The 14,510-nt window shown below is 60.6% G+C and overlaps 5 protein-coding genes across 5 annotated transcripts; 3 read left to right on the top strand and 2 right to left on the bottom strand.

The window, feature by feature from the left end:
* The first annotated feature begins 269 nt into the window (after positions 1 to 269).
* On the top strand, positions 270 to 1,901 carry BJ171DRAFT_180271 (uncharacterized protein). The gene has a single exon (XM_053106056.1). It carries the CDS (start codon positions 326 to 328, stop codon positions 1,700 to 1,702), a length of 1,377 nt encoding a protein of 458 aa, XP_052964514.1. The 5' UTR covers positions 270 to 325; the 3' UTR covers positions 1,703 to 1,901.
* Positions 1,902 to 5,233: 3,332 nt separating this feature from the next.
* BJ171DRAFT_476645 (uncharacterized protein) lies at positions 5,234 to 6,832 on the top strand (the record flags this gene model as incomplete). The annotated part of the gene is made up of 1 exon (XM_053108843.1): positions 5,234 to 6,832. The coding sequence occupies one exon, from the start codon at positions 5,234 to 5,236 to the stop codon at positions 6,830 to 6,832; it is 1,599 nt and encodes a 532-aa protein (XP_052964515.1).
* A 687-nt stretch (positions 6,833 to 7,519) lies between these two features.
* Positions 7,520 to 9,764, bottom strand: BJ171DRAFT_514056 (uncharacterized protein). The gene is made up of 4 exons (XM_053111805.1): positions 8,747 to 9,764; positions 8,393 to 8,545; positions 8,193 to 8,292; positions 7,520 to 7,937 (listed from the first exon to the last, which is right to left on the bottom strand). The coding sequence occupies exons 1-4, from the start codon at positions 9,671 to 9,673 to the stop codon at positions 7,849 to 7,851; spliced, it is 1,269 nt and encodes a 422-aa protein (XP_052964516.1). The 5' UTR covers positions 9,674 to 9,764; the 3' UTR covers positions 7,520 to 7,848.
* A 743-nt stretch (positions 9,765 to 10,507) lies between these two features.
* On the bottom strand, positions 10,508 to 11,807 carry BJ171DRAFT_514058 (uncharacterized protein). Its single transcript, XM_053111806.1, has one exon. It carries the CDS (start codon positions 11,656 to 11,658, stop codon positions 10,780 to 10,782), a length of 879 nt encoding a protein of 292 aa, XP_052964517.1. The 5' UTR covers positions 11,659 to 11,807; the 3' UTR covers positions 10,508 to 10,779.
* A 588-nt stretch (positions 11,808 to 12,395) lies between these two features.
* BJ171DRAFT_562446 (3-hydroxyacyl-CoA dehydrogenase) lies at positions 12,396 to 14,241 on the top strand. The gene is made up of 5 exons (XM_053113270.1): positions 12,396 to 12,780; positions 12,884 to 13,424; positions 13,589 to 13,704; positions 13,844 to 13,869; positions 14,015 to 14,241. Exons 1-5 carry the CDS (start codon positions 12,684 to 12,686, stop codon positions 14,186 to 14,188), a joined length of 954 nt encoding a protein of 317 aa, XP_052964518.1. The 5' UTR covers positions 12,396 to 12,683; the 3' UTR covers positions 14,189 to 14,241.
* The last annotated feature ends 269 nt before the right edge of the window (positions 14,242 to 14,510 follow it).

The following is a 14,510-nucleotide window of genomic DNA, read 5'->3' on the forward strand; positions in this document are numbered from 1 at the left end:
GGTACCGAGAGGGCGATGCCGAGGTGGTACCGAGACAGAAAAATGTAAACCCGCCGCTGACAATTGCGAGGCAGAGTTGCCTGCTTGGCAATTGCTCTCTGACACTTGCTTGGTAATTGCTGCTTGGCACTCGCCCTCTGCCAGACACTCGACACTTCATACCTGGTACTCGACACTGAGCACTCGGCGCTGGCCATTTGTTGCTCGGTGCTGGCGGCCTGGCAGAACGGATACCGTCGGCGAGGGGCGGGGACGACGACCGGCGACGCAATGCTTTGCCCTCGCTGCGGTGGCGGCGGCGTGACTCTGCCTTTGCTGCGATAGCATGGCCCCGTTTGGCCCCGTTTGGCCCCGTTTCGGTCCTGTGCCGCTCTGTGCCGCCCCCTGCTTCGGCTGTATCCCCATCGATTTTTTTCTGTGCTTTGCGCGGCCAACCGGACACCTCCCTCACCCCCCCATAAATACGATCGCTCCTCCGCCCTGCTGCCTCAACCCACTTTTGCTTCCCACCCTCCCTGATCCTGATTCTCTGGGGCCCCCAATGCAACCTGCCACTGTTTCAGACTATACGAGCTCATACCTGCTTCAGCAGGACGATGCCGTGTTGCCCGCTTATGTTCCGGCCCACATTCCATCGGCCGCTCCACTCCTGAGTCGGTTTAACGCCCAGCTCGAGCGGTACATGTACCAGCTTTCCTACTACAGACTCTATCAGTCCAATCGCCCCATGACCCACTCGGTCAACATCCGCGCCATGGTCATCCGCCTGCTGGCGGTGCACCCTGGTGTGCATCTGATCCATCCATTCGACAACCTGCCCACCTTCAAGCGGCTATACGAATCGCCCTCCAGATCGACGCTGGATGGCTGCTTCGTTACTCGCTGTGATCACAAATCGGCGCAGGCCGCCCGCATCCGCAACAGGAGCCTCAACCGCACTCCCACCCCGAAGCGCATGCACCCGCTGGCCTTTGCCCTCCCGATCGAGAACCAAACTTGCAACAACGACTCTGCCGACGACGACAGCGAGATGACCATCGTGTCTCCCACGCTCCCCTCGCGGCCCGCTTCGCCTGAGCCGGCACTGTCGACGACCTGCTCGCCGGCATCGGTTTACTCGTCCGAGTCGTGCTCGTCCGAGCCCATGTCCTCCCCCGAATACTTTGCCTCCTTCGAGTCGGACTGCTCACCAGAGTCGTCCGCACCCTCATCGCCGTCGTCCATCGACTCGTGCGAGTCCGCCGTCGACGCACTTGTTCCTGCCGAGCCCGCAATGCTCCTGTCCGCCAGCATCGACCCCGCCACATTCCTGATCGCCCCGGACAGTCCTCTCGCGGCGGACTCCCTGCCGGCCTTTTCGCATTCCTCGGACTCCACCGCCACCAGGATCGAGCCTCTTCCGCCCATCGGCCGCCTCGATTGCCCCGACCGGCCGCCAACACCTCCGCCGCCTGCGCCCAGCTGCCCGATAGACACGTCCCGGCTCATTGCCGAGGCCATGACGGCTCTGAATCTAACCATCGACCAGACCGGCTGGCGGAGCGACCTGTCTCTGCGTGGGCCTGGGACTGCGGCCTCGCCAAAGAAGGACAAGAAGCCGGCGTCGACGCCGTCGCTGTCCTCGGTTGTCGAGCGCAAGTTCAAGTGCATCTCGTCGTACCTCAAGTCCCGGACCGATCCGATTGCTGTCTTGAGCACCTAAGTGCGTCTGGCCCGCCGATCCCGGCGCCTCACCAGTTTCCCCCCCTCCTCTCCCCTGAACCTGACGAATTGTAATTTGCCTCAGCTCTCATCCTCTCGCCCTTTCCATCATCGCTGCATCATCCCTCATACTACATGTAATCTTAATGGTCGAGTTCAGGTTCCTTGGAGGGGCACAAAACCCCACACTCCCTTTCCCCACTGGCACATTTGTGTCGTTCGGTATGCCCCGCGGTGCTCGGACATCTATCCCCACCCTCGCTCACATCCTCAAGCCCAGGGGAGGAGGATACATTCCAAATAACAACAGCACGCGCTCATGCCTTTTGCCATCTATCCGACAATTGCGTCCGCCTCATATCTGTACTTGCCCCGTCTGTATCGCCGCCGGTCACGCCCATGCGCTTGCGCTTGCGTTGCCCGGCACCCTTTGTATCATTATCATTGAGCAAAGAAATACCCAAGGAAGCCTTTCACGAGGTTTCCTTCTGTCGACACCATTATCGTTGTTTTTGGTCCTGCCTCAGCCGTGCCCTGCCTTCGGTGTGCCCTGTATCTCCCACCGCCGATCTGTACTGCTTCTGTGATCCTCGCCGATGTCGGCGATTGGCATCCACCACCACCCACCACCACCACTGCCGCTGCCACAGGATGTCGATGAAGGAGAGCAAAAAATGTGAATACAGAGTTCCCTCCCTGGTTGCTGAGCACCACAAAGTTGATCAGGTTCCGGAGAGTGTATGTGCATGCGGTGGATGGATGAACGGCGGTGGTAGTGGTGGTGGCTTATCATGTTGCGGTGACGGACGTTCTTTGGATGGACACTCGACCACCTTTTGGATGGACGTTTGGTCGCCCTGGATGGACAGACCGAGCACGTCCCTGCACGGGCTTGTCCCTGGGCGGACATGCGGGGTCATTCGAGACAGCGGCATGGGTCGCCGCCGCGGTTGTGTTGGTCCCGTTGGACAGAAACATGTTTCCTTGGACGAACATGTCCTCACCAACCCAACGAATGCGCACCAGGGGAGACGCACCAAGCGGACAGACGTACAGACGGGCGGGCTGCTACTGCAATCCAAGAGCCCTCATGGCCAGCCAGGGATCGGCCTTGGCCAGTGGGATGGATCTGAGCGGCGTGCGGTTGCCCGCAGGGCCGGACAGTCCATGGGCATTTTGCCAACACCAACAGCCATTCCACCTCGCCTCCGTCTTGAGATTGGGCCTGCAGATAGCTTGACCGGGCATTGCCCAGGCGGGCTCGTGCTGGCTCGTGCTGGCTCGCCCGCCTGTCCCTCTCTCCCGCAGGCTTCCAAAGCCGCAGCCGGGCCGATTTCGCAGCGGATCCTGGAAACCCACGTCGCATGTGCCGACGACTGCGGAGGCCTTGTTGGATGCCCTTGGCGATCATGTCTTGGCCGACGCGTGGCTTCTTGGCTGGGGTCGTCCGCAAAGCTGGGCGGCGGAGATCTTTGGGGGGGAGAGCGGAAGGAGGCCCTCAGACCGACACCCCCCGTCTTGGCCGGCGATGCGGCACGATGCGGCGATGATGCCACCAGCGCATCTCCCCTCCGGTTCAGGCTGGGATTGGCTTGGCTCCCATTTGAAATGTGTCGAGGGACGGGCGGGATTTGCAAACTCCAGGAACAACCTCCCTTGCGTCTTGTCCTTTTTTCCTTCACTCCTTCTCCCCGCCCCTGACATCAGAGCGTGCTTCGGTCTCGGGTACCGCCCAGAAGGGTTTGCCATGGGGAAGGAGAGGAGCAAGAAGCACCCGGCTGTAACGAGCGGGCTGTCCTGGCAGGATGCCTGGAGGCTGCTACCGACACTGTTACTGACATTGTTCTGGACACTGTCGCTTGCTGCTTGTGCTTGTGCTTACGCCTGCTGCTCCTTGCAGACATACATGTTCGAGTTCGAGGAAAGCCGCTGGTCTCCGATTCGGCTGAGCAACGGCCTGGCCGACTTGGCCAGCCCATCGGCCAACTGGTAACCATGCCATCGGTGCACGCGGCTGGGAGGTCGAGATTGCTCTGGGCGGAGGGCGGAGGCATGTTGGACGAGCGGGGGGGGATCGGGCTGAGGGAGGAAACGGTGCTGGACATGCCCCCGAAGTGGAGGAGCCGAGAGCGAGCCGAATGGTTCGGCGCTGTCGCCATCGGCGAAAGGAGCGAGTCTCGAAAGCAGGTCATGCGTCCAGTGCTGCTGGCTGGGTTTGGCATCGACGAACAGTCCAGAGCTGTGTCTGCCGACGGCAGGCCGCACCGGGTTGCGAACACATGCACCCCGGTGTCCAGCAACGGCAACGACAACGGCGACTCGGTGTGATGGAGAGTGACATGGGACGGAATAACGGTGCAGAGCACCAGCATCGGACCTTCCAACCCAGAATGCACACTGGAATTTACATCCGGAAGGACATCCGGAATTTACACCTGGAATGCACATCCAGAAGGACATCCGGAAGGACATCTGGAGGGCAAGTGCATGTCTCTCGCCACAACATGCGCGATCGATCGCCCACAGATCCACTCAGATCGCACAAGCCCCAAGACATCATCGCACAAGTCCAACAACATGATCGCAACGTCGTTATCGCAGATCCAAAAACAGGCCCACCCCGATCCTCGACGACCTTTGCACATGTTACATCGAGACTGTCCCAGCGCCGCCGCGATCCCCCCCCCAATGCATGCCCGGGTGAATGCGACTTTGGCGATTGCAACATGGGTGGTTGCGTTTCGAGGACGACGGCCGCTCGCCCGCTTTCTTGCCCACTTGTTCTTGTCCACTTGTTCTTGCCCACTTGTTCTTGCCGCCCGCTCTGCCATCCGCTCTGCCATCCGCTCTGCCATCGCCCAACCATCCGCCCAACCAACCACCGCCCGACTCGTCGCTGTACACACACCGGCACACCCAGCCCGCTCTTCGGCCGCCACGATCCGCCAGTGCCCTCGTGGTCGGATGGCCAGCCTCCCCCACCACCACCTTTGATTGCCGGCCTCTCCGGTCCCCTGCGCTCCCGCCCATTGCCCCCGCTGGGCGGTCCTGGCGATGCCAATGGCGATGGCGCTGCCGACCTCCGTCCCATTTATAAGGCTGCCCTTGTTGCCCTTGGCCCGCGGCCTGCTGTCCAGCTGCCTTGGGGTTGATCCTGCGCGGGTCCGACCTTTGCTTTCGCTTGCAAATCCGACCCTATTCTCTCTTCCCCGCTGCGACCCGCAGTCCTGAGCCCAGCACCCTTATCAACACCTGCCATCTCGGGGCCTTCCGCTATTCCCTCCTGCCTGGCTCGATCGTCCCCCCTCCTCTCCCACTCTCGACCCAACTCGATCGCCCTCAGACCCGATCCTTCTCCAGCCCGACTACTCAACTCCCCCCGGTCGTCCCTTGGCCCTGTTTCCATTTGAACTACCGGCAATCTCATCCGCCGCCGCTGTTGCTGTTCGCGATCGTCATTTGCCACAATCGTCTGGCTTTGTGCATATCTACGCTTACGAGTACCTTCACGCCGTCGCCTTCCTGCCAAGCCATGGGTTATCTGGACCTTGGCGACTCGTACTATGTCGCCCAAAAAATCAACTGCAGCGAGGTACTTGGCCTGCTGCCGGCTAGCCAGACCTCCCTCAGTTCGTGCATCCACGTCTACGTCCCCGATCGCCCACAAGAGTCCCAGCCTGCATCCATGTACAAATATCCTGCCCGCAGCCGTCCGACCCAAACCCAGCACTTGAGCCTGGAGCGACGCAGCAAGCACCGCCCGGTCTCCTCACCTGCTCTTGCGCATTCCTCGTCCAATCCGACAATGGCCACAGCCCGCGAACGCTCTGCTACTGCTGCTGCCGCTGCTGCCGCCGCCGCTGCTGGCTTCTCCGGCGCCGATGGCGGTGGTATGCGCTCAAGGTCGCTGTCGCTCGAGAGTCCTCTCATCCAGCGAGGCCACAGCAGCAGCTCGGTCGGCAGCTCGGTCGGCAGCTCGGTCGGCAGCTCCACAGCCTCCGCGTATCATTGTGCTGCCGCTTCCGTCTCCGCCACAACCTGTTCCTCGGCTGTGGCCCATCCAACCTCCGCCCCACGCTCGCCTGTGTCTCCTTCCTCGGCGTATTCGGCCAGCGAGCCCTTCCCGGTTGAGCTCCTCTACCGACCGCACTCGGCCTGCAATGGCCGAGAGCTCGCCGCCATGTGTCTCGATCGTGGCCATGCCGATGGTCTACCCCGCCGCTATCCCTTCGATGTCGAGCGCCAGCTCTATCGGCGCTCGTTCATGAAGCTGACCGAGGTCGGGCGGCCCCTGCACCATCGCGCCGTCATCACCTCCTTCATGCTCTACATGTTCATCATCCACGCCGGTATCGAGGTTGGCGAGTGGCCTGCCGAAATCCTGGACACTCGCACCTTCTACCCTTGCCCTCGCACCGCCAGCAACGGCCACCCCATCCTTCCCAAGGCCAGACAGAGGAGCACCCCCCGGCGGCATCCCTTCCGGAAGCGCCCGTCGCCTCTGCGGAATGTCAGTGTCGGCCTTGACCTCAACCATGACTTTGACCTCGATCGCGATGCCGCCGCCGGCGTTGCGACCCCGTCCAAGAACGGCACCGGCTTGCCGAGCCAGGACAACTGGAGCCCGATCGAGTTCATTACCGACTTTTACGACTTTCCGGACCGACCGTTGTCGCCACTGCCAACCGAGATCGACGCCGAGCACAACGCCTACGGCCTGCCGCCGCTGTCATTCTCCTTCGCCGATCTCCCGTCCAGCCCCGCCATGCACCACCTCCCGACCAGTCCGACCAGTCCGACCAGCCCAACCCATCCGCTCGCCTCATCGCCTGGTCTCAAGCGCCTGCTTCCTCGGTCGACCCACTTCCGCCACGTCTTTCTGGACGAGCCCGCGACCAAAGGCAGCGGCCAGCGTGGCAAGTCCTCGGCCGTCGATAAACGATTCTCCTTGGACTCCAAGTTGTCGAGCTCCACAAAGTCCTCAAAGTCGTCCTCCGCCGCGGCCGACTCGGCTTGCCGGGGTCAAAAGATCAAGGACATCAAAAACGAGACGCGGCAGAAGCTCCATCGGATCAGCATGAAGTTCAACTCGTTTTGGACGGGGTCCAAATCCCTCAAGGTCTCGGCGTAGTCGCCGCCATCCAGCTCTCTGTCAAAAGCCGTCACGAACATGGTGATCCAGCAACAACCCTACTGCAGCCCACTGCTATCCCACTTACAAACCCAAATACCTCCTTGCAATATCTATCTACGAGCCCATTCCGATGCTGCAACCCTTGCGTTCCCATCCTCTCACCTTCTCCCATGTGTACATATTGTATTTCACCCATCCATCTTTTGCGCTGCCCATCAAAGCTTTGTTACAAGAAACCCCAGAATATCCCGCTGCCTTCCTCCATCCACAGTCGTGTGGATGCATTCGGCAACGGCTTCTACAGGAAGCGAAACAATCGTGTCGCAGAGCCTTGCGAGTATCCATGAGCCTGCCATGAGCCTGCCATGCACGCAACATCCGCCTGATACCGACTTGTCCGCTGGCAACTCCCCGATTCCCTTCCGCCTTCGTTCCTCTATCGTTGGCGATGCTCCTCAATAGATCAAAAATATCCCCCTCCCTCTCCTCCCCTACTATTCCCCGGCCCCTCCACGGTCCTCACCACCTCTCTCTTTTTGGTTGATGCGCACTAAACGACACTGCCGCGGCATCCTCTCCCTCCATTTTGATGGCATCGCCCATGCGTTCCTATCGCGTTTGTGAATAAAAAAAAAGAATATACATACATATATAAGTGAATGTTGGGGACCATTGTTCTATATTGTTCTATATTGGCAAATGCGGATACAGACCAGCGGGATGCCGCAAGGCTGGAGTTGGACAAACTCTGATTGCACATGCATCCTCCCATGTTGGACAAGCACATCCACCCCTCTCCGTTGGGCTCGCTGCTTCGTCATCGAGTTTCGCTATCGGCCTCGCCATCGGCCTCGCCACCAGCACCAGCCCCGTGGGCTGATGCCAAACCTTCGACCCCAGGTCCGGCTCAACTTGCCACAAGGCACCAAGCCCACCGGCTGTGGCCATCGGGTACTTTCCTGGTTCCATACACTCTCGCTGCCGCTGCCGCCGTCCCAGAACAGACCGCAGAGCTAGTCCGAGTATGTCGTTGAGTTGGGAAAGTATCCCTGGAAGCCGATACGCAACACCGCCTCCATTGTGAAGGCCAGCAGATTGATCACTGTGGTTTGGAGCAAATAACGGAGGAGGAGGCCGCAAGGCAGCAGAAACGGGGCCAGAGATCAACGAGAGGAACGAAATGTGGTCGCGGATGCACGAGCCTTGCCGCCGGGATCAACCTGGGAGGTCGACTTGCGGCCAAGGAGGGGGAGCGCCGAGTTTAAGCTCGGCCGAAACTGAAGGATGCGGGTCCGAGTGTTCCCAAGCCGATTCGCCATTCGCTCTGCCCCCCCCTGATAATGGCACTGTAGCTTACCCCCTCCTCCAAGAGCCATGCGGGTGCTGAGGATGTCGCCGGACTCGTTGCCGTAGATGAATGCCAGCAGGAACGTAAAGAACGAAAACACATGGAGAACCTGTCGGATTCGTGGACGATTCCCCCCGCATGCCCCCCCCCGAAGAGTTAGTCATTGCTCACACCTTGCGTCTATCCAACAAGCCCACTCCGTGTCCTACCATGAAGGATATCAGCCAGCGAGTCGTATATGGAGGCGTCTCGAGAACAAAGATGTAGATGTAGTCGTTGATGGCCACGCCAAGGAGAACGATTCCAAATATGAAGCACAGCTGCATGTAAATGTCCTTCCTGCGGAACACATGCGACAGGGACTGCGAAATCCCAAGGGATATGTGGGAATCGGGAGGGGGGAAGAGTCAGGAGTTGTTGAGCGGGCTTCGTCGCTAGTTGATCCAGACCCAATAGCGATCAAGAGACGAATGCCCGTGGATCATCCGGCAGACATACGGCGCATGGTCCAGTGGCAAGACTGCCTCACCCAGGTACAGGCCGTGCATTAACAAAGTACCCACCCGGTGCGTTCCTCGGCCTGGAACGATGACGACTGTCCTCTTGGTCCCGGCCTCGGCCCCGTCTTCGGGCTGCTCTGTCTTAACCCCGTCTGGGCCAGCGGGCATCGCCGACGGATACAGCGGACGCTTCTCTAGGGACTGGTCGCTCCGAGCATGCGGACCGCCGGTTAGCGGTGGCATCGGGAGGTCGATGGACTGAAAGCCTTCGTGGAAGAGCGTGCTGCCGAGAGTGCTTCCCAGGGCACTTCCAAGTGGATATTCGAACCCATCGATCAGCAGCGACGCCGCAGACCGGAACGAATCGTGTGAATACCGGTCATCGGGCAGTCCGTCAGGCGATAGGGCCTTTATGGTCGGCGGTGGTGGTGGCTGACCTGGTGTCAGTGCACCGCCGCTATCCGAGAGCGAGCTGTTGCGGTTCATGAGCTTGCGCATGGCCAGCGGCATGAGCGACTGGTTCACAAAGTACGATCCACGGCGACCGCCCGTTTGCATCCGCGCTTGGACCTGCGCCTGGGTCTGGGTCTGGGACTGGGTCGACCGCGTCGATTCGGTGCGTCGGAATCGAGACGGAAGGGCCGTGGAGGTGCTCGGCCTGGTGGAAAGCGAAGGCTGCGGCAGAGAGGAAAGCCCACCGAGCGCGGTGAGGGACAGACGAGGGAGCTCCGTGTAGGTGTCGCTCATCTCCTCCTCCTCTGCATCCGAATCGCCGACGACGGGGACCATGATGCGTCCACGACTGCCGATCCGAATCCCGTGGAGCGACAGCCGTCCGCCACGAGCGGGTTTGGCCTCAGCCGAGGTGGTTTGGGACTCGCCGCCATCCTCGGAGGCCTCGTCAATGTCGCTCCCGCTGTCGCCGCCCATCCCGGTAAGCCGCGCCGATTCCATCGTCAGATTGTTCAGCAGCTTGTTTTTCATGCGCATCTCCGCGTTGCGGCGAATCTGCAGCGTGGCCTCGATCGACTGCCGCCGCTCGTACTTGCCAAAGAAGGAGGAGGACGAAGCCGGCTCGTAGTCGTCGTTGGTGTCGCTTTCGTCACTTGACTCTCCCGAGAGATCCGACTGATCGTTGTGCGCGTAGTCCATGCTGACAGTCGGCGGGTGGTACGGTGGGTGGAATTCGGAGGTGCTGTGAGGTTGGAATCAGTGCATAGAAGATGCACGTATGTGCGTGTGAGGCGACGATGTGAGCGGAGGCGAGGCCGGCTGACCGTGGGAAGCGGATGGACAGAGCGATCAGAACGAACAGGACCAGCAGAACGAACACGACAACCTGACCGAGTGGAATAGTCCGAGTGGCAGCAGCAGATTGAATGAATCGCATGGGCCCTGGCAGATGAGATGGAGTTTGGGTGGATCACGCGAGCAGATCTGCCAGGGCGGCAAACCTGCTGATCGAAGGCTGTGACGTATCGTGTGTCCAGACGGAGGTGACTGCGGGAATCTGGTGGCTGAAGGGATCTGTTCACCGAACGTCCGGCGAGCGTTGGCGACGACGCAGGGATATCGGTGCCAACATCAGGTCGGGTGCGGGTGGGTGGTGGATGTGGCAGGCACGAGATGCACAACTGTCGGCTGACTGAGGGCCCTGGGTGTGGGCGAATGGATGGACGTTGGGTGGATGGATGGGTGGGTGGATGGAGGGGATACGATGTCGATGCAGTGGATCCAAGAGCACACGGCCACCGATAGAGGGCCGCAGGATACTCATGCCAAACCAGGGCTTTCCCATGATGGATATCCTATGAGAGTATCCTATGATGGACAACAGATTCCATATATTGGATGCTGGATATCCGTGCTTCTCTTGGATATCCATAAATACCTATGTACAAACAGTCTCAGCATCGAAAGGAAGGGAAGGGCCGCTGTTGGCACAAGCAAGGTTGCTCAACTTTGGTCGCTATTCAAGGGTATCTGGGAGAGGGGAGAGAGGGCCGCGCGAATGGTGTGCAGAGTCGGTTCAAGCGACGCCCCGGCCCCACCCATCTCCCATGGTTCTATCTGAGCAGCGAGTCTGCAGATTGGCCTCAGAAATGGGCATTGACATGGATCCGCTGGCATATCTCGGAGCGGGTTGGCAAACGGGGCAGATGGAAGTTGATGGCCTTGCGCTTGCTGGACGTGGCCACGGAGAGCGTCGCCGCCAGGAACTGGCTGCCAAGAGACAGCTCTGACCGCGAGTCCAGGGTCAGGTTGGTGGCCGGCAGCACGGCTCGCAGGGTCGATGCCTTGGATACGGGCTTTCGCGGCGGGCACAGCATGCCTCGGGCTCGACACTCGACCAGAGTACCGGCTAGGGTCCGCGGTGACGGCGGCGTATAGTAGCGGTAGGCCTGCATCTGCGGCTGCCGGTAGAGAAACGAGTTGCTGGGCATGGTTGTCAGGAACTGGCGGACGGTGGTCCGGTGTTGCAGCGGTCTCTCGACTTCGGTGAGCTTGAGTATCGAGTGCTCCACGACGAACCTGGTGGCGTCGTCGACCAGCACAGCGGCGGCTGGGTCTGCGATATCGGGTGAGTCCAGGGGACGGGCGTTGTCGTCAGAGCATATCCGCGTTGAGTCGTCGTCGTCGGAGCAGTCCAGGGGTTCGCGGTCGTGGTGGTCGAGCTCGTTCCCGCGCAGGGGCTCTATCAGGAGCGTGAACCGGCCGCTGATGACGACCGAGCAGGCCTCGGTGGGTGAAATGGGTATGGACGGCGATTCTGGGCCCTCCGATTCAGCACAGCACATGGGCGAGTCTGGGACGACCACCCCCAAAGCAGCCTCGAGGTCGTCCTCGTCGTCGTCGTCGCAGGGGGCCAATAGCAGGTCCTCGCGAGCACAGACATCCTCGATGGTGATGATGTCGAGCACCATGGCAGAGTCATCGGGCATTTCGCTGGGGAACTGAGGAGCAAGGGAAGCCATCGTGCACACAAGAGCAGACAGAGCAGACAGAACAGGCAGAATGCCGAGATGGTTTGGAGTTGGCAGAATCGTAAGAGTGCCGAGGAGACGAGCAGGAGGAAGACGGAGATGGCGGGGGCGCCTCGTGCTATATACGGCGCAGGCCGGGCTTGCGAATGACGCACTTGGCCAGCATTTTGGGGGGGGGGATCGCATAAGGGTGGCATGAGACCGCATTGGCAGAGTTGCTTGCCAAGGCGTGCTGGCAAGACGAACAGCGCACCCGCGCAGGTCCATGCGCGCTTGACTGCTCATGTCTCCGGCCTGGGGAGCCAGCGCCACCGAGGCTGGGCTGGCGACACTGTCGATGAGGCGATGGCATTGCCGATGAGGCGATATCATTGTCATTATATCAACCGATAGCGGTGTCGGTATATCAACTAATGGTATCCTCGATATATCAACCGATGGCGGCGTCGATATACCAACTGATGGTATCGCCGAGGAGCAACATGAACAACATCGACAGAATGCGTGGGGTGCCGCGTGACATCGTGTGTGACATTGGGTGGTTCAATGTCGCACACGTGGGCGCCTTGCCACGACACACAGCGACAGTGGTGCTGCACAGCCACAGCCGCAGCTTGCGGCTCCCCACACAGACAGCGCATTCCCGCCGCCTGTGGCGCTGCCACCTCCAGCCCATGGTCTTGGCTTGCCCTGGGCCATGGTCCTGCTCGCCATGCACCCCGGGATGCAGGACGAGCCCCGGAGGACGGCCGCCAACAGCGCTTCAGCGGCCCTCCGTCGATCGCCTTGCGGGGGGCGCGCAAAAGCCCTCTGGCCTGCAAAGCGCTGCCTCATTCGGGCCAGCGCCGCATGATCTGAACAGATGCGATTTGCATGTGATCCCCTGATATATCTTTGGTCGCCTTCGGCCCCCCCCCACCATCAGTCGCTTCTGGAACGCCGGCCAGCCATCCGCATCTCCGTTTTGTCTCCTTGCCAACATCTGCCCTCCCCTCGCCCATCTCCATACCGCCGAAATGATCCCGCTTCCTGTCGCAAATACGCTCGGACGCCGCCTCTTCTCCTCGAGCGCTTCGGCCATGCAGATCAAGAATGTGACCGTCGTGGGCTCAGGTAGGCTCAGCCCGATGTGTCTGTCGGCTCGTGCGGATCCCTGCCATCTGGTGTCGATCCCTCCCGCTGACTCGATTTGCACCATCTCCACGCAATTTCAAAGGCCTCATGGGCGCCGGCATCGTCCAGGTCGCTGCTCAGTCCATGTTCAACGTCACCATGGTCGACCTAACCCCAGATACTCTCAAGAAGGGCGAAGCGTTGATCAACTCGTCGCTTGGACGAATCGCTCGCAAAAAGTTTGCCAGCGACACCGAGGCCCAGGCCGCTTTCATCAAGGACGTATGGACACGCATCCAGCTGTCCACCGACTCTGCCCAGGCCGTCCAGGACTCGGATCTTGTCGTCGAGGCCATCGTCGAGAACATCGATGTGAAGCGGTCGCTCTTCAAGTCCCTGGATGCAGCGGCACCCTCCCGCACCATCTTCACCAGCAACACCAGCTCGCTGCCCATCCAGGCGATTGCTTCGGCCACCCAGCGCGGCGACCGTTTCGGTGGCCTGCACTTCTTCAACCCTGTCCCGCAGATGAAACTCGTCGAGGTGATCAAGACCAAGGACACGTCCAGCGTTGTCTTTGATGAGCTCGTGGCCTTCTCGAAGGCCGTCGGAAAAGAACCTGTTGCCTGTGGCGACACTCCCGGGTACGTTCGCAGCGGATCGACAAGCAGAACGCGTGGTGGTCTCTGGTACAATGATATCTGGCGATGCCGATCCAGAGCGATGTCGTTCTTGGCGCTGGAGAATAACGAGTCCGCATGGGCTGTGCGCCGCCCCTTGCACTGACATCGTTGCTATCGACTGCCAGTTTCATTGTCAATCGCCTCTTGGTGCCCTACATGATGGAGGCTCTGCGGCTGGTGGAGCGCGGCGACGCCAACATGAAGGACGTCGACACCGCCATGAAGCTCGGTGCAGGCTATCGTAAGCGACAGTGCGGGCGGAGGGTTGAAGCGTCGGCGTGCAAATCGAGGCAGGCGAGAGGACGCATGCCGCATAATGGGCCGCAACTAACTGGCCGCGCACGGAATCGATCCAACATCATCGACCAAACCCCGCTCAGCCATGGGTCCCTTTGAGCTTATGGATGTAAGTCCACGCCTGCAGCAAGTGCTTCTGCTTCTCTGTACTGGATCCTTCCCCTCTCACGCAATAGTGCGGATGGGCTGTCGCCCGCAGATACTGCCACTCACCATTCTCACCATGGCCTCTCTATGCGTCGCGTCTCATGCAGTACGTTGGCCTAGACACCCTCAAGTTCATCAACGACGGATGGAACAAGAACTCGCCTCTTTCTGGCGACTCGCTGGTCGCCCCGAGCCAAATGCTCGATGACCTTGTGAAGCAGGGCCGCCTGGGCGTCAAGTCGGGTCGGGGTTTCTACGAGTATCCCGCCAAGAAGAAATAAACGCCGAGATAGGGGCCGCGGCCACATCAGCGTGCCTGCGTATGCACAGAGAATCTCTTGACCACACCGAGTGACGGCGAACGGCACATGCACCGGCAGGGTATCGCATGAGCCGGTTGGGTGAACGGACCGAGTCGGTTGAGCCGATTGGGCCGGATTCAGCGCCACGCGTCGCCCCGCAGCCGGGGCGGATCGCCTCGGTCATGGTCATGGTCGCACGTGCACGACCGCCCGTCACACCCCGCCCGGCGCATACAGTGCGTGCCTCGCGAGCGCACGCGCAAACCGCCCGTGTCGCTGTTTCTGTGGCGCCGGTGGTGTC

This window comes from Polychytrium aggregatum (genome assembly GCF_025602895.1).
Source record: "Polychytrium aggregatum strain JEL109 chromosome Unknown BJ171scaffold_31, whole genome shotgun sequence".
Classification (NCBI taxonomy): Eukaryota; Fungi; Chytridiomycota; class Chytridiomycetes; order Polychytriales; genus Polychytrium; species Polychytrium aggregatum.